Raw genomic sequence first — 19,097 nt, 5'->3', positions numbered from 1 at the left:
GGGAAGTAAGGGTGGAAATTGCGGAGGTACTGGCAATAATCTTCCAAACATCCATAGATATGGGGGTGGTGCCAGAGGACTGGAGAATTGCAAATGTTACACCCTTGTTCAAAAAAGGGTGTAAGGATAAACCCAGCAACTATAGGCCAGTCAGTTTAACCTCAGTGGCAGGGAAACTTTTAGAAACGATAATCTGGGACAGAATTAACAGTCACTTGGACGAGGGATTGATTAGGGAAAGCCAGCATGGATTTGTTAAAGGCAAATTGTGTTTAACTAACCTGATAAGAGTTTTTTGAGGAGGTAACAGAGAGGGTAGATGAAGGCAATTGAGTTGATATGGTGTATATGGAGAGTCAAAAGGTGTTTGATAAAATGCTGCACGGTAGGCTTATCATCAAGATTGCGGCCCATGAATGAAAGGGGCAGTAGCAACACGGATACAGAATTGGCTAAGGGACAGGAAACAGAGCGTAGTGATGAACGGTTGTTTTTCGGACTGGAAGGAGGTGTACAGTAATGTTCCCCAGGGGTCAGTGCTGGGACCAGTGCTTTTCTTGATATATATTAAAGGCTTGGACTTGGGTGTACAGAGCACTATTTCAAAATTTGCGGATGACACAAAACTTTGAAGGGTAGTAAACAGTGAGGAGGATAGTGATAGACTTCAAGAGAATATAGGCAGACTGGTGACATGGGCGGACACGTGGCAGATGAAATTTAACGCAGAAAAATGCGAAGTGATACATTTCGGTAGGAAGAATGAGGAGAGGCAATATAAATTAGAGGGCCCAGGAACAGTCAGAACTAGGGGTATATGTGCACAAATCATTGAAGTTGGCAGGGCAGGTTGAGAAAGCAGTTAAAAAAGCATTCGGGATCCTGGGCTTTATAAATAGAGGCATAAGAGTTCAAAAGTATGGATGTCATGATGAACCTTTATAAAACACTGATTCGGCCACAACTGGAGTATTGTGTCCAGTTCTGGGCACCGCACTTCAGGAAAGATGTGAAGGCCTTAGAGAGGGTGCAGAAGAGATTTACTAGAATGATTCCAGGGATGAGGGACTTTAGTTACGTGGATAGACTGGAGAAGCTGGGGTTGTTCTCCTTGGAACAGGTCCGGTTGCGAGGAGATTTGATAGAGGTATTCAAAATCATGAAGGGTCTCGACAGAGTAGATAGAGAGAAACTGTTCCTGTTGGCGGAAGGGTCAAGAACCAGTGGACATAGATTGAAGGTGATTGGCAAAGGAACCAAAGGTGACATGAGGAAAAACTTTTTTACACAGCGAGTGGTTAGGATCTGGAATGCACTGCCCCAGGGGGTGGTGGAGGCAGATTCAATCATGGCTTTCAAAAGGGAATTGGATAAGTACTTCAAAGGAAAAAAATTGCAGGGCTACGGGGAAAGGGCGGGGAGTGGGACTAGCTGGATTGCTCTTTTATAGAGCCGGCGTGGACTCGATGGGCCGAATGGCCTCCTTCTGTGCTGTAACTTCCTTCCTGTAACCTTTCTATGATTCACTTCATAATTTATCAAGTGATCATCTTGGCAAACAACAGTCAGTGTACATTTAGACCCTAATTTTGACAGTTGTCTCGCTACTAAATCACAAAATATCTTGGCAAAAGCAAGTAGAGAGTATTGTTATGTGCTAACAGCCAACATATTCTTCAATAAATCCTGAGTGATCAGTGACAGTACAGCCGTCATTCTGCAGCATATTGTAAAATATTTCTGCCTTATATCCTGGTAATATAGAATTGTAGATGGGCTAATATCCTCTGAATTTAAAATGGAGCTCTGTAAGTTGTTTCTGAAGGAATGTATTTTGTCTTTGCTGAGGGAGTTGAGTTCTAAGCAATATAATAGAGTTTGAAGAACAGTTGCAAGAGGAGGAATGTCCTCTCTTTAATGTTATTGCCTTGAAACAAGACCTAATCTGATCAACCCCTCCAGTTTGTGAAATTATAATATCTGTGAGAGGAAACAGAGCTCACTGTCATTACCACAACCATTAAGGGGATGTCATGCCAGACAGAAATTCAAAAAGAATGTTTCAGGCATGCCCCAGCAAATATGCAGCTCCAGACATTGATGGGGCTACAATCCACATCCCCATCTACGAGGATGATGGAATTAATGAACAAATATTATAATTACTGGCCTGAGAAATATAGAGGTTCTTCAAAGAAGCTGACGGTAGGGCAGGAGTTAATTCCCTTGAACATTTTGATTTTAAAACCTGCTGGACTTTGATTCGACACAGGAAAGGGTTTACACTGCCCCTTTTGGATATATGAAGGAAAAGGTTAACTGTGTCCCATCTGGACATTTGAAGGAAAGGGTTAGCTTGACATTACATTTGGACAGTATAAATTCAAAAATGCAAAGATAGCAAAGTGCAGTCAGTTTAAAACTGGACATTTGGACATCAGTTTAAAACTGTAAAAGCAGCAATGCACAAAAACTTCAACAAGCTTCGATTTTCATTAACAACTGATAAAAACGAAAGCAACAATATACAGAAGTGTCGAGAACGTTCAGAAAGCTTCGAGAAGGTTCAAATAGGTCTTTGGTTCTCAAAACAATATAAAGATTCTCACAACAACTTTGTTTCTGAAAGCAATTAATTTGGAAAAACAGTGCTGAGATAACAAGAAATCCTTGAGAAAGAGAAATGCACTTGGATTCATACTGATAAGAAGATACAGTGGGTTCATACGATTTTTGAGTGGTCCAATCAGCCATCCAGCATTAATGCAACGATGGGTGAGTGGCCAAAATTGGACATCTCTTATCTTTGCTCACACCCTAACTGCCAAAAATAATATAAAGATAGGACATCGTAGCAGCTTCAACGATCAACAGTTGGACAGTCAACTGAAGTTGGAGGAGCTGCAGAGAGAGAAGCTTGATGAAGCTTCACCTGGAAGAAACTCCAACAAGATAAAGAACCTCAAGACACGAGAAGCTGACCATTTCTGAAGTGCCTTGATGCCGAAATCCTTGGTTTTTATGGTTGTATGTATTGTTTGCTTTGCTTCATGCTTGTGTGAACTTTTAAATCATTAAATATCACATAAGTGTACAAATGGTAGAGTAGGGTTGTATGTATTGCTTTGCTTTATGCATGCTTGTATGAATTGTTAAATCATTAAATAATCACTTTTGATTAATTAAACTACTGTGTAAGGGGTGACTTTCTTTGACGATTACCCAGGTCCACTGGGAAAGTAGCTATTTCCCTACATGACCTGTACTTCAAAGGTAGTGAGGGGTATATCTGAACAGCAGTTCTATGTTGTTCAGTTCACTCAATTTGACCATATTTCCAAGCCACAACAGTGAATCAGAACTCTGAGCACAGAGATATGTACAAAATCATCAAAGGGCTCAGTTTAAAGATTCTAAAAGGGAATCTCCAATTCTAAATAACTTTGTTATTTTTAAGTTAATAAATAAATTGTATCTAACTTTAAAATAGTTCTGATGCATTTATTTTTTTGATGAACTTTTTAGTAAGAAATTTGGTTGGTAGTCTAGCCTCAACTATATCATATGACAGTGTAGTTCTTTCCCACCTATTGAAGGGGTCAGGAGTATATGGTGGGTAATCCATGTGTACTTTCAGTGCAAAATAACTCAGTAATTGTTAATTCCATGACACACTCACTCCACATATAAGGTTATCAGTTTCAGATCATTGGAGGCGCAGGTCTGCTTATGGAAGCCACCTTTTGCCATAAGTTTGAAGGAGGGTTGTCCTATGAGGAGAGATTGAGTCGAATGGGCCTATATTCTCTGGAGGTTAGAAGAATGAGAGGTGATCTCATTGAAATATATAAAATTATTAGCAGGCTTGATAGGGTGGATGTTGAGAGGCTATTTTCCCCAGCTGAAGAGTCCAGAACAAGATGCCAGAGTCTCAAGATAAGGAGTCGGCCATTTAGGACAGAGATGAGAAAAAAATTCTTCACTCAGAAGGCTATGAATCTTTGGAATTCTCTACCCCAGAGGGCTGTGGATTTTCAGTCGTTGAGTATATTCAAGACTGAGATCGATAGATTTTTGGACACTAATGGAATTAAGGGTTATGGGGATAGGGCGGTAAAGAGGACTTGAGGTAGAAGATCAGCCATGTTCTATTGGAATGGCGGAACAGGCTCGAGGGGCTGTATGGCCTACTCCTGCTCTTATTTCTTATGAGCTTATGAAGAGTGTTGGAGAGAATCCAAAGTGTAATATGGCCAGCCAAACAAACATTACTTTTTAACATCACAAGACACAAACCTAAAGAAAGTTAATGAAAACAATTGAACTTTTGATGCATGGACATAGTAAATTAAATTATAAAGTAGTGTAATTTTCAGGCTACAGAATTAACCCAAGAATTCAATAATAATTGCAGCCTTTAATTATCGCAGCATTAAAATTTTCCACCATTCTGTAACAACTAGTCTACGGCTTGCATCTATAACTCTAAAGATCCGACTACTTACCTGTAGATTTATTTGTATAATACATACAAATATTGACTACAGCTGATGGGAAACTGATTTAACATTAAAAGAGAAATTACCTAAAAAGCCTTGAACAAAGACTAAAATCATTATTTCAAAGTCACTTCAGTAACCTAATAGTTTACTTTATAGTCTCTAAAGGCAATATTTATTTTATTGCCTCTACCTGCTGTTTTAAAACATTTATTTGTGATGGGAATTCTTTTTATCTGTTTTGCATATGTTATAGACTAAACTTTATAACACTGGTAGACGGTAGTCTCTGTTTAGTCTCCGTTTTCTTGCCTTTAACATCACTCACCGAATACATTTCCCCACCGATGTCAATTAGAAGCTACTTTCCCTACACTGCTTAATTGCCCATTATATTGATACTTTGAGTCTTACTGTTCAATAACATACACAAGCATTTGCTTTAGTAAATTGCTATAGCACTGGTTTATTCCCCGAGTCTGGGACAGTAAATTTGTGCTATAGCGATTCGCTAAAGCAAATGCCTGTGTATTGCTTGCTCCCTTTATCAACAAAAGGGGGAAACAATTATTTGCCAATTAAAATCCTAAAGTTCAAGGCAATATACCTATCAGATCCTTGAGCTAAGTGTAACCAGAAAGTATTTGACCCATTTCTCAATGTTGTTAAAGGCTATAATCTGAAATTCTATAATACTAATAGGCAATTGCCTCTTTTATTGGTAGTAATGACACTCACTCGAGAATACTAACCATTGGATTCAATTACCTTGAAAACTGATCTGAATTTCACAGCTGTATTGCTTACAATTTTCGGTCCATACCTGGCAAAATATATCTGTCCCATATAAAAACACAATATACTTTGGGATCAGTCATGAGTCAGGGTTTTACATTGAAGCCAGTTGGCCAATAGAACGTTTTTCATACTGGTGCGTAATTTACACCCCCAGGTTGGCAGATTCTAACAACATACAAGAGGGGCAACTCAAGTATTGGATTTTAAAGCAGTGAATTACACTGTGATTACATTATGTAACTGTTGGGTATATCTGTACAAGTCAGCAGTGGGGAAATGCCTGGGGAAAAGGTTGCTGTCGCCACCATAGACAACGATTACTGTCAGACTGGTGCTGCTAGTTCTGGGAGTATATAGGGTCTCTCACCATCTCTTCAGGTTGATGTTACCATTTAACTTACCTTATAGCACTGTTGCCAAAGTCAGGGCTACTTAGCCAGATAGTAAGGTAAATGTGCCATAAGAATGAAAATATTTTCCAAAAGCCAAACGTTTAATTAGGATATATCGACAGCCCCATCGCATTGCATATCTAATAATAAGTGATTCCAAGCATGGCGCTGATACAATCGGAGCTAACTTGTTCATACTTCATTCACAGCCGAGCACCTCGCCTTGTCACGGGATATAACCGAGACCAACCACAGCTCAAGACCGCATGTGTGTCACAAATAGCTGGCGGGGAGAACCTATTGTACACACGTCTAAAGAATATGAAACCCACCGAACAGGATGTATACATTATTTTGAGTGTTGGGAAGAGCTCACTCTTTCAATTTATATCAAACTGACCTACATGCTGCATTGTTACCAGCTTAAAATTGATGATGTAACCAGACCTAAATTAAACCTCCCTAAACATGACCAGTTGTTTGAAAGAACGCGACAGAAATATTTTCTTTCTGTTGTGTTCATTATCCCGTCCTTTTTTTGTCGAAAGAATGAGAATTTTAAAAGGTACATCAATACGCCATTCTGATAGGTAGGAGAATGAATGTCTAATTGGTGTTTTACTATAAAAAGAAACGATGAAAGTTTCAGGGTATTCTGGGGAAAGAGACCCTGAGCTGTATTGGAAATACATCACACTGCGGTGCACTTGTCCAATGGTGTGCGTTTCAAACTCTCCAAGGGTTCGTTGTTAGTAAATTCAGTACTTTGAAAAAAATGACGACCTAATCCCTCAGTCCCAGCTTCAGCATCCCCTCCCTCCTCCCCCTCCGAGTCTTTCATTGGCTCAGCAACTCGAGTGGCGTCTCGACGCGACTCGGAAACGTCTGCCCCAGGTTAGAGTGACTTTCTCTCTGACACCTACCGAGCTCCTTAATTCGGGGTTCACCTTTATTTTAAAGTAGATTATCATTGTTTGAAATAAAACATCTGTATAATAATCAAAAACGAATGCACATTCACATTAAGAAGGGTTTGACAACATTCTGGCGAATACTGTGTCTGTGGCAGCACCCCCCACCCCCGGAGCCGGGGATAAAAGGGTCCCCTTGTAATCCTGATCTGGTTACTGCGTCTCTGTCAAGGTGCTCCCGAACCCAAACTGTGTCCAGAGGCAACACTTACTGAAGGGCGATACAAGGCACATTTTCACGTTCCGATGATCATGAAATTCTGATGTTTTTAAAACTTACCTCTTTATATCTGGTTATCATGTTTAGTGAAGAGGCTAGGCTGTAAATATTGTGCCATTGAGTATTACAAAGAGGTTCACGCACATTCTTATAGCAGGAAAAGACCAGTCGCGGAGATTGAAGCAGCACAGGATATCAAGGCAATGAAATCTGCCACCGAAATGTCCTGCTTTGTTATGGTTCAAACTCCATCTTTTCTCCAAAATGCAGGTCGACACTGTCGTTCCTTCATTCCGATGATATTTTTAGCCGCTCGCACTCAGGTTCTGCCTCCATCGCTCTGACTTCAGGTTGATAACTAGACTCTCGATGCCAGGGCAAGGCGGATCGTACTAAACAACTGGAAAGAAAACGACTGGGGAATGCTTTAAAAAAAAGATTAAGTACACAGCTAAGAAATAGATCCTGTTTCGGTGGCGAGCTGCACCTCGGTTTCGGCGGTGATTCCGTGAATTTAAACACTGTGGGAGGATGTTTCAGATGGAGCACAGTGCGGCTGAGCGCTCTCTGTGGTACTTGCAATAACACAAGGTGAAGGAGTAGAAACGTAAACCCTGAAGCTCGGCAATCCGATGTCACACTTGTTTAGCGAATGTGTGTTTCTTTCGCTTCAGTGCAAATGAAAGGCCAATATTGTGCCAGTACGAATAGCTTGGAAGCACATCTAAAGCTAATCTTATATCAAGTCACTGGCCACGGATCTCTGGTTGCTGAAAAGCACAAAGAGCACTGGCAAGCTGAGTCCCATCAGAGAACCGAGTAGGTCCACGTACTCCTTTAGGAAACATACAAGAAGTAACCCAAGGTCAAATATTTCGATCTTTTTCCAACTACATAATAACAGAAACACCATTAATGACATAAATGGCGATTTTAATGTTTGCAAGTCTTATTCGTGTTTCCTTAATTCTTTATTTAACGTATTTTATTCACCGAGGTTTCAACTCAATGAGAAAGTTGATAAATTTCTAATTATGCCAGGATTTAAAATGATCACAAAAAGTATCTTTTGTTTTAGAAGTAATAAAGATCGTCCACACTGGATGTTTCATAGTTCCGCTATCAAGAGCTTTCAACAATATTTTTGCCCGTTACAATACAATATTTTAAGTACTCCAGTCGATCTCCCATGCCATTGCTCATTAACGAAAATCTCTTTCTGGGACTACTTCTTTGCTTCTTTTCCACCCTATTTTTGCGTCATTTTCTCTCTGTCTTCCACCCACTCTCCCTCCCCCCACCCATCCCCCATATGGCGGTCACATACTTTTCTCTTTCTGGTATCCCTTTGCCCAACTCTTTTTCCCATTGTTCCTGTCTCACTCTTTCTGTAGTATCCTCTAACTCCTCCCTCTTTTGTATGTGCAAAATATCTCCATGTGTCTCCCACACGTTCCGTTGCTACTATAATAAAAATAAAACATGTCTAACCTTTTTGAAAAACAAAGTTACGTAGGAACTCAGGAGGCAACGTGTACAAGGCTGTAGATAGGGGCGGAGGCAAGCTATTGTAGATATGCTGCAACATAGGTAGTTGAGAAAGAAGGTGGGGATAAGGGTCTGTTCAGGAATTACTCTGGGGTGAGGAGGAAGCAAAGGATTGGACTTCAGCATGGAGGAGAGCAGGGAGAGTGGGTCTTATCCTGAGACAGAGGGGGGGCCAACTTGAGAATAATAAGGGTGTAGGAAAATTCAGTCAGATTGTTGTCGGTAACCTGGGGAGATTTTGATGGTGGCACGACTTTGGCAGTGCTCAAGGGGGGAGGGGTCAGGTATGGGAATATTCTCAGGATGAGATGTGAGGCCTCAGAGAAGTGGGTGAGTGGAGAGAGTGGAAAGGGAGCTGGTACCTGGGCATACTCAAGAGGATGGGAGCATTTAAGGGGTAGTTTGAGGACTGGTAGGACCCAGGAAGCTGGGGGTCTGGGAGAACTGGGAAGTTCTGGCATCTGTAATCTGTCAGCGATAGGAGTGGATACATTGGAGGGGTAGGGAGCAAGAGGGACTTGGGTATGAAGCTAATTGAAGCAGCTGGGGTTTGGAAGGAATGAGATAGACTGGAATGTGATAATACTGGGGGATGGGTGCTCTGGACTGGACAGGTGTGGCTTATGGGATCACAGAGGGGGAAGTAGGGAATACTAAGAGGAAATGTGGACTGGAACACGTTAGGGTGCACTGAAGAAGGTAGATTCTGGGAGCACTGAGGAGGAAGTTGGGATCACTGGGGGAAAGGTGAAGCTGGAAGCACTGAGAGTGCAGGGAACATGACTGGGGCGAGGAACATGGCTGGGCTTTGACTATAAGCCCAGGTCCCAGGTATTGACCCATACCTGGTAATGACAAGACTGCGAATAGAGTAGAGGCATATTCTGATAGCTCAATAAAGGTTTCATGCCAACAGTAGCAATAATAAGAAGCATTCAGCAGTGGGCAAGAGATGTTGTACAGAATGCACAGCTGAAGGAGCTATGAAGATGGATAGATGGGGCAAGCAGGCTGGAGGTGCTAGTTCGGAATGAGCATAATTAAAATTCTTCCTCTCTTTGTCTCTCCTCCTTCACATTCTCTCATTCTGCTTTGGTACCTCCAGTTCTTTTTCAGTCTCCTTGTCCACCTCTTACTCTTCATGCATCAGCCAGGAAGCAACTGCAATGGACAATTTAATAGGTGCATTGTGACCCAGTTATGGCAAGTGGACCAGAAGGACAAATGAACACATGGATCAGAAAATCCCCTGGGGAGAAGAGCAGGCAAGAAAACAGACCAAAATGCAATCAGGTTATGTAAGCAAGTGAGCAGCAGGACTGGGAAGTACTCAGGCTGCATGGGCAGGAACGCAGGAGGATAAGTACTAAAGAGGGATGAATAAGCAGCAGAACATGGAAATGGAATCATTTAATTTTTTTATGCTACTAATTCCAAACTGGTAAGCAGTTGAAGTGATAAATCAGGATATTCTTTCTTGCTTCTTTGTGGTTGGATCTAGAGCAGTATTCACCGTACCTTGGGATCAGGCCCAAGTTTTGTAGTACAGGGAGGCATAATTAAGGCGGAAACAAAATAAAAAACCTTATATTGAAGACATTTTACAAATACATTTTTTATCTTGGTCCTCAGTAATATTAGGCTTTTGGAGTTATAGTATAGCAGAGCAGCACCACTTTATACCATAGCATACATTAAGTGAATAATAAATTATTAGAATCAGTTATACACTACTCCTGCAATAAATCCTTATCTTTCAAGGCTATTGAAAACTTTATGCATTTAAAGTTGTATTATAATTTTGGTTGGTGGGGTGGCTTTAAATAGTTGTTTCTCAAAGTTGTACACCGTTGCCCTCTTCTCTTTCGAGCTGGGGACAGAATATCTGAGCTGCGGCCTTCTTTGAGTTCTGTGATAATGAATGTGCATCTGAGGATAGGACATGCAGTCTACTTGTGTCCTGACAAAGGAGCTGCTACTGTGAGAGTTCTCCATCTCATAACTTGATTGAAACCTGGCAAAACTCACCCAATGAGGTCAGGTAAATCTTAGACTGATGTTCAAATGCAAGCTCTGGGATTAGGTGTTGGAACTCAGTAATCGTTACTTTGCACAATTAATATAATGTACAGTCATTATCTGTTTGATGTGACATCCATATAACATCACACAGGTAAGATAAAAATACAAGACACCCGTTTTAATTTTTGTAAATCCCCCCCAAGTTTTATAAATTTTTGAAGAGCTGCACCAAAGGGCAATATTGTAAAGTTATGCAACATATTTAAAAAAAAACCCTATTTCTACACGATCAAAGTCATACCAATCATTCTAGATGTTTTGGAGTCAGTTATACACTCTTTTAATTCATCGCTACATTTTGCTGTTTCTATTAGAATATTCATTTGCTGATTGTCACACTAGGTTTTCTTACCAACTCACTGTGAACGTCTTGGGGCTTTTGCATAAAGCTCTCTTCCTGGGCCTAAAGCTGTTACAATGCACCAACCATGGATGCCCAGTACTGTGGTGAGCCTGTTGTGGGTTGAAGCAGTAATACTGATACATTTATTTCCAAGCTAGGCAAGTTACCAAGCTGGGCAAGTTACCAGAGATGATAATTACTCTCCTGAAATAAAGACAACATTTTATGCAGTCAGAGAGTAAACAGAAAGACCGGGGGAAAACATCTAATTATCTTGAAATTATTATCTTGAAGCCTGACGGTTGGTCTGGGACAGCACTGCGAATGGCCCCACGTGACAAATGGAGAGGGCTTAGGAGAGGCATTATTTTAAGTAAATAAATATATTAGACTGTATAACTTGTCTGTACAAGTGTCAATGGTCGCATTTCCCCCTCTTGAGTCCGTGGGTTCAAGCTCCACTCCAGAGATTTGAGCACACAATCCAGGTCGACACTCCCAGCGCAGCACTGAGAAAGTGCCGCACTGCCGGAGGTGCTGTCTCTCGGGCGAGATGCCAAACCAAGGCGAAGTCTGCCCTCCCAGCTGGACGCAAAAGATCCCATGGCTACTATTCTAAATATTCTGCCAGGTCTAGCAGCATCGGAAGTTAGGCCCCCAGCACTTGCTTGCTGAAGGTCTCGTTCTTGACAAAGGCCTTCAGTGGCAGATGTAATGATGCCTTTTGAGCTCCAATGCCCCTTTAATTTGGCTCCTGCTTCTGGTGCTGCAGTGGCAGTCCCACTACAACACTACTTGGATACACTTGCTAGCCACTGGCAGACTTCCACTTGATGGTGGGTCTCCCACCAGGAGCCCGTCATGAATGCATAATGACCTCTGACCCAAGAAACTGAGTGAGGATCATGGCGGAATCAGGTCTGCAGGGAAAGGACCTACCCCGGCCCTGTATGGGTGGGATCAAGAAAATCCTGCCCTAAGAATTATTTCTATTGTGGTCAGGTGTCAAAATCAAACAAGCCATCAGATGGCAAACATCTGCTTATCTACGTATCTACCACTGATGGCTCCTTCCAATGCCACTACCTTAACTTGAGTCACTATAGAGAACATCATTGAGATTATGAAGTAGAGATTTAAATGCTTGGACCATTCCAAGGGTTCCATATAATTTGGGATCCAGTATGTTGTGTCCTGCATAAAGTTTCAATAGTTAGGGGAATCCAGCTGGATGACCAGGAAGATGCTAGTTCTCATAACCATTGCACGATACAGTATGTGGAGTCAACAACACTAGTTTCTACTTGGAATTATCCAGATGCAAGAAGCAACAATTCTTTCAGTCAGGAGTAGACTGATTTGACATTGGAACAAGCTGTGAATTGTGACAGCAAAACCAAAGGAAGAATCACTCACTTCTCAATTCAACAGTGAAGTTCACCAGTAGTTCCTCATAACTTGCACCAGAACATACTTTTCAACAACAAAGAAGAAAGCATGTGGCATGGTGGTTGATGATGGAATATATTGCCACAAAAAGAAAGTACCTGGAAAAAAGCGGAGAGATGATGAGGAAGATGCACAAAAGTTGATCACCATCCTGACTGACACATTAAAAACCTCATTTAGTTTGCCAGAGGAAGATGATGCAGAATCTCTCATCGATCTTGCTATTGGTGTTACTACTTCATCAGAAATAGGAGATTTCCTTTTGAAATCCTATAGCCTTGGGAAATTCATTGACCCACTGAACACAAATGGTTTCAGTTTCTTTGTTCGTTTACCTAAGTTCAAAATGGAAATTTGTGATAATATTACATAGTCACAATCAACAGTATTTTTGCAGTCAGAGAGCTCCTTGAGCATCCAGTTGCTCCTTCTTGGATAGGTGACATAAATCTGCAGACTGCTTTTAATTATGAGCTTTCCTCGTACCATTTTCCCAAGCCTATTTGGATGGAGAAAAATAGACAAAAGTGTCTTCATGATAGAGTTGGAAAGTGATTTTAATGTTAAATTTGATCTTCCATACCTGATATGATAAGTCTATTTCTTTGATGGCAGGGCTACGTCCAGGTGTTAAGCAACCAATGCCAAGACATTTAGTGAACTTGTTGAACATAAAAATTACAGCAGAATGAAGCCTTCCAGCCCAATGCTGGTGCTAGTACTAGCTAGTATTTGTGCTAGTACTAGCTGCTTAACTGGAACTATCTCATGTATCATGTCAGTTCCAGTTGCAAGCATGCAAAAGAAACAAACTATGTCAACGATGGTCCATAAAGCAGGCAAATATCCTAGAAAGCAGGGTTTTAGACCTCAAAGCTTGGAGATCAATTTCCATGGTCCACATCCATCCGAACGATGGGTAAAGTAGGTAATCCCAAAAACAAAACAAACCTTACAGTTTTTCTTTAGAACAGTGGTGCAGCAGAACTAAATCAGTGCACCTGTCACCATAACAGCTTGTGATTGGTGATGCTTTTCTTAATGGTTTTGTGGTCACAACAGTCTCTAGAAGCACTAGGTTACCATGTATTTAAGCACATGCATAAAGAAACTTGACTCCAGTAGTTTCAGAGATTTATTTTGAAAATATTTTATGACCAAAAATTTGGACAAATTACAGCTTTAACATCAACATATTCAGTGTGAAAAAAGAACATCTTGCTAAATTCTATTTGGTATTTATATGTTCAGGAACTGTTTTTTCTAAGATTTGTTAATATAACACAGACATTTTTAGAAATACACCCATTTAATTCTTATGTGCAAGTGATTCACCAGCCAGTCATCACTATAATTAAATAAATATATTATAATCTTCTATACTCGTGCATGTTGTTGCTGAGCCTAATGTTCCAGATCATGCATTAATTGTACAAAGACTCACTTGCTGTTAATGGTCAAAAAATCACTTCAATAAATTTAGAATAAACGATGGAATGTATTCTTAGAAACTACGTGGCCAGTGCTGGTAAATACTGTGGTCCATCACGTAACTCAAGCAATTTAAGGGATAATTTGTGAAGCTCCATTCTGGTGTGGAGCCGCACCAGTTGGGAGTGTGGGTCGCAGAATCATCCTTATGGTGTTTTAACCCTCTGACGCCAATCCGGTCCTGTGAGACTCCACGCTGGGAGCAAACCCTCACAAAATTACCCCTTCAATTATTTCACAATCTTAATGTAATCTATAGAAATAACTGCAGTTGTCAATGAATTACTTTCAACAATAGTACTGGAATGTTTCCATCATACATGATTCCATTTGAAAAGCAATGTTAAAGGCTGTCAGATCACTGGAGTTTAATGCTATTATACAACAGCAGCCTTACTGTTCTGGTTTTGAGGTGAGGTTTCATTCTTGGAACTCGACCATGCTTTTCTTGCCTGGTACTTTGGCTTTGAATATCAGGCAAAATCAGAGAGAGCTCAGCTGGTGCACATTCACCCAGCCTCACAGCAGTTCAACCAGTTAATCATGCAAGGCTGCCTATGAAATTTTGGCAGCAGAACAACATCAAAGACATACAGAATTGGAACAGTTTCATGATATTACAGTCAACCCTTATTATAACAGGCTCATGGGGATTAGTAGATTTCTGCTCATCATTTTTCATGTAATTCACATTTATCTCCTTTTTGGACTATAATAGAGTTCCATTGAGAGCAAGGAAAATATATGTCATAAGAAGATCTGACTACAGACTTTCATTCTTATACTTACCAACATGATTTTTAATCAAAACTAATTTGGCACAGGCACATATAAAACCATAACACTTCAACTAAATGTTCCTGTTAATTCCACTTAGAAAAAATGTTCAATTTTTATTCACTATTTGTAGTAATATGTATTATCCTCATCTTCTATCATTGTCACTATTATATTAATTAAGATGAATGAATCTGATTTGCTTTATTCATTATTATTTTTGTATCTTAAAACATCGGCTTTATTGGTATTATTTGATTCTGGGAGGAGTGGTCCTTGTGTTGTGACTTGTGTCTTCATCGTCAAAAGAATGTCCTACAAAGAAAAAAAAGTATGTTAAGTTGATTCAATTTTTTCTGTACTTTAAAAAGTTGAATTCTCTTCCCCCTTGCGAGGTCTCCATGGACTATCTACCATTCCCTGCCTTAGAATAATGGGTAGCTGACCTGTTGGCGGGGTCTCTCCCAATGCCACTCTTTGACTGGCCGTTGAGCTATACATTGAGGATAACATTGAATAAGTTGCCTTCCTATTTACATTCTCTCCCTTCCTGTGGTCTCTGCTTAACCTCCTGTCTTCAAAAGGCACATCTAAGTCCACCCCGTGGGGAATCATGGGCTGAAACCCATTTCTTATCACTCAATGACACATCATTCTGCATCAACAAGATGCTACTATTTTTCAACATTACCGTTGGTGGATGAAGCATCCCAGCAGTGTTAACGTAGAAAGAATATATAAAACTAAACAGTTTTTTAAAATCAATTACAAAGTTATCAATGGATCAGAAAGAAATAATGTCAATAAGGCCAAAAAAATTAAACTGTGACCAGTCAACAACATTCTTTGGAGAATAAACTGATTTACTGCAAACAAATTGCACAAAAGGATTTGGGATATAAACTAAAAGATCTGAATTCCAGATCAGACCTGGAGTTACGCCAATCACAGAGGGACAAGATTTTGACTATTTTACTCCAGCATTGACAGAATAGTACAGGGGAGTTTTCAGTCCCATATCATGGATGTTACAATTGTTGGTTACTTGTTAGTTTAGCAGCAGAGACCTGGAGGCATAGAAAGCATAGGAGGTACACCATCGTAAGAATAAATGATCCCAAACATCAGATCTACTGCACCAGAGTCAGCTACCTGGACGTCATTGAGGACCAGTTCATAATGATGATCAAGCTCAGCAAGAAGCTGTAACTAAGCTGTACCACCTGGTCCAAAGAGAGTCAATCATCCTCAATGCACTACAAGTACCAGTGTTAGTCCCACCGCCCTCAACTTTAATGATACAAGAACCTTCCAACACCGATAGGGAACATCACAGGAGTCAGCTGCTATGCCATCCACTGTTAAGAGCTAAATGAATCACTGTTTACTCATGTACCCACCTACATACATTTCAGTAACAGCAGATTTGCATTAGGATTAATCCTAATGCATATGTAAATGATAGACAACCCCTGTCAGAACATTGCAACTCCCACCCCCCACCCCTACCAAGGCTCCAGTTCACTTTCCACTGGCTTCTTAGACAGCAGTATTGGTGAAGACCTAGGAACAAGTCGCTTGCCTAATTTGAAGAGTAGTATGTGGTGGAGTGACATTAAAAAGAGAGAAAATATTTTGAAAGGTGAATACCATCTGAGTAACTCTTTCAGCAATATCTGAATGGATAATTCATATAATCAATCATAAATACAGGTGTGGGGAAAGATAAAAGTTGCCCACACCCTGGCTGCAAACTTAAACTTACACTTCATCTTCATATTCCTTTGGTGGGGACACAGCTATAACAAGGTCTATCCAGTCCTGTAACATAAATATGATGACAGTTTTAGAGTTGGTAATACATAAAGGTCGAAGTTATTATTGACAACATTTTTTTTGATGGACCTCTAATAGATAAAAGCATTGCCTGGTGAGTTAATCAGCCATATAGGGACCAGGAAGATCTAGGCTTGTGCTGAGGTAGCGACTTTCAGCCAGGGCAGTGAAAGGGGTGCAACAATTGACCTCAATCTGCTAAGAGTGGAGAAAGGGAAAAATCAGCTGGAGTTCCTACCCCTGATTGCCATTCAGTTTCCTCCTGGAAAGTACATATTTGGGATTGTCAGGTGATGATAGGATCCAGTTCCACTGTTGTGCTTCTGTTAGTCAAATGTCAATGTCCAAACTCATACTGGCTGAATGGCCAATTTAGCAAGGACCCAGAGGACTTCCAGTACCGATGGAACTGTCACTCGGCATCAGGCTTTAGGACACTGGGACCAAAATACTTAGTTATAGATTCCTCACAGTTTCTTGCATTGGAACTTTACAGGAAGGAATTTGTATGGTAACAGTTCCAGTTTTTTTTCCAACAGATTTAAGGTACTGGTAAACTAAATTAAGCAACGGATTGTTTAATCAATGCAAAATATGCTAAGTGCTAGACTTAGGGTGAAAGTGTACCTTGCATCTTCAGTCATTGGGAATGCAATTTTTAGAAAACTTAGTCATGAGTTTCTCAAAATAATTTCCAAGTGGCAATGGACAGTTCAACCATCTTTTGTGAGCTAACACGTGAATGCCTGCAGATCTACTTAACCATGGGAAGCATCATTGCTGAGGCTGATCCTGTCCTCATCAGACGTTCACACGTGTGCATTTTCCAGCAAATGTCACTGGATAGCAGTCAGCTGCAGGAACTCCAGCTTGTTTTTCCCATCTCTAACCTGTGGACACCAAGGGCAATCATATTGTTCTAATCATGATACTGGCTGGGGTCAGCAAACCCAGCATGCAATAGTGACTGAATCTGGGACCTTTCTGGCCAGTACGTCTTGGTCAGTTTTTTAAATACCAAGAGAGAGTCCAACCACCTCCCCTTGACATTCAACGGCATTACCATCGCCGAATCCCCCACCATCAACATCCTGGGGGTCACCATTGACCAGAAACTTAACTGGACCAGCCATATAAATACTGTGGCTACGAGAGCAGGTCAGAGGCTGGGTATTCTGCGGCGAGTGACTCACCTCCTGTCTCCCCAAAGCCTTTCCACCATCTACAAGGCACAAGTCAGGAGTGTGATGGAATACTCTCCACTTGCCTGGATGAGTGCAGCTCCAACAACACTCAAGAAGCTCAACACCATCCAGGACAAAGCAGCCCACTTGATTGGCACCCCATCCACCACCCTAAACATTCACTCCCTTTACCACCGCTGCACAGTGGCTGCAGTGTGTACCATCCACAGGATGCACTACAGCAACTCACCAAGGCTTCTTCAACAGCACCTTCCAAACCCGTGACCTCCACCACCTAGAAAGACAAGAGCAGCAGGCACATGGGAACAACACCACCTGCACGTTCCCCTCCAAGTCACTCACCATCCCGACCTGGAAATATATCGCTGTTCCTTCATCGTCGCTGGGTCAAAATCCTGGAACTCCCTTCCTAACAGCACTGTGGGAGAACCTTCACCACACGGACTGCAGCGGTTCAAGAAGGCGGCTCACCACCACCTTCTCGAGGGCAATTAGGGATGGGCAATAAATGCTGGCCTCGCCAGCGATGCCCACATCCCATGAATGAATAAAAAAAAAATACCACTCCAAGTGGTGTAATTACCCACTTAGCCATCAGCGAACTTCTTTTGCCTCTTTATTTCAGTGGGGTAGATTTTAAACTTGAAATCAACGGGAATGAAAATCGAGTGGTTTCTATAACAGGCAGCTGAAATGAAACACCAGTTTTATCCCTAGGCAACAAGTTGAAAATCTACCCCAATTTCTCACTCTTATTTTCCTGCTTATGTTAAACCCCACCTTGCCTGAGGTTGGAGACTCCAATGGAATGATAATGGACAAAGACTCAATAAATATTAACCAGTGTGTACTCTTGCATTAACTTGTGCCTTGAACATTGCTATGGAATTGTGCATGATCTCATAGAGGCTGCAGGAGTGCCTCTATCTTTTCATTCTTATTTAGGGACATGTGGAACAGATAATCAAAGAAGGTCGCTGATTTGGGGTCAGTAACACCTTTAAAAGGGAGACGAATCATTATCTGCTGAGAAGAGGAATCAAAAATTGTGGAGGTATTAATCACACTGTTTGATTGTTTTTTTTCAGAAGTAGGGGAAGGAGCTTGTTCCTTAAAGTTGAGGATCAACAGGTGGTGTGAGAGCTAAGTCCATGATAGAATAATCATTCATGGACCCTGAGTTGAGAAGGGTTTGCTTGCTGTATGGCCTTTTTCACTCTTATGTTGATGTACACACTCTTCAGACTGTACACTTCAATTTTTAATTTAGATAGATGCCTGTTTGCTATATACTATTCTGTAAACTTGGAACCTTAAAATACTAAAAAAAATTGATTTAAAAAAAATTAATACACCAAAAAAAATCATTGCATGAATAGCAGTATGAATTTCAATGACTGAAAATTAGGAGACCTCTAGTCACATAGAAACATAGATAATAGGAGCAAGAGTAGGCCATTCAGCCCTTTGGGCCTGCTTCGCCATT

The 19,097-nt window shown here is 40.9% G+C and overlaps 1 protein-coding gene across 1 annotated transcript in view; it reads right to left on the bottom strand.

Moving 5' to 3' along the window:
* Positions 1-13,424: 13,424 nt before the first annotated feature.
* ush1c (Usher syndrome 1C) overlaps positions 13,425-19,097 on the bottom strand; it is a 228,239-nt gene continuing 222,566 nt past the window's right edge. Inside the window, exons 20-21 of the mRNA XM_067993855.1 lie at positions 16,336-16,391; positions 13,425-14,885 (exon numbers count right to left, since the gene is read on the bottom strand). Coding sequence (XP_067849956.1) covers positions 14,873-14,885; positions 16,336-16,391 — 69 coding nt within the window. The 3' untranslated portion in view covers positions 13,425-14,872. The remainder of the gene's footprint in view (positions 14,886-16,335; positions 16,392-19,097) is intronic.

Source organism: Heptranchias perlo, chromosome 12, assembly GCF_035084215.1.
Source record: "Heptranchias perlo isolate sHepPer1 chromosome 12, sHepPer1.hap1, whole genome shotgun sequence".
NCBI lineage: Eukaryota > Metazoa > Chordata > Chondrichthyes > Hexanchiformes > Hexanchidae > Heptranchias > Heptranchias perlo.
Note: the sequence above shows the minus strand (reverse complement) of the source record. Positions and strands in the feature narration are given on the sequence as shown.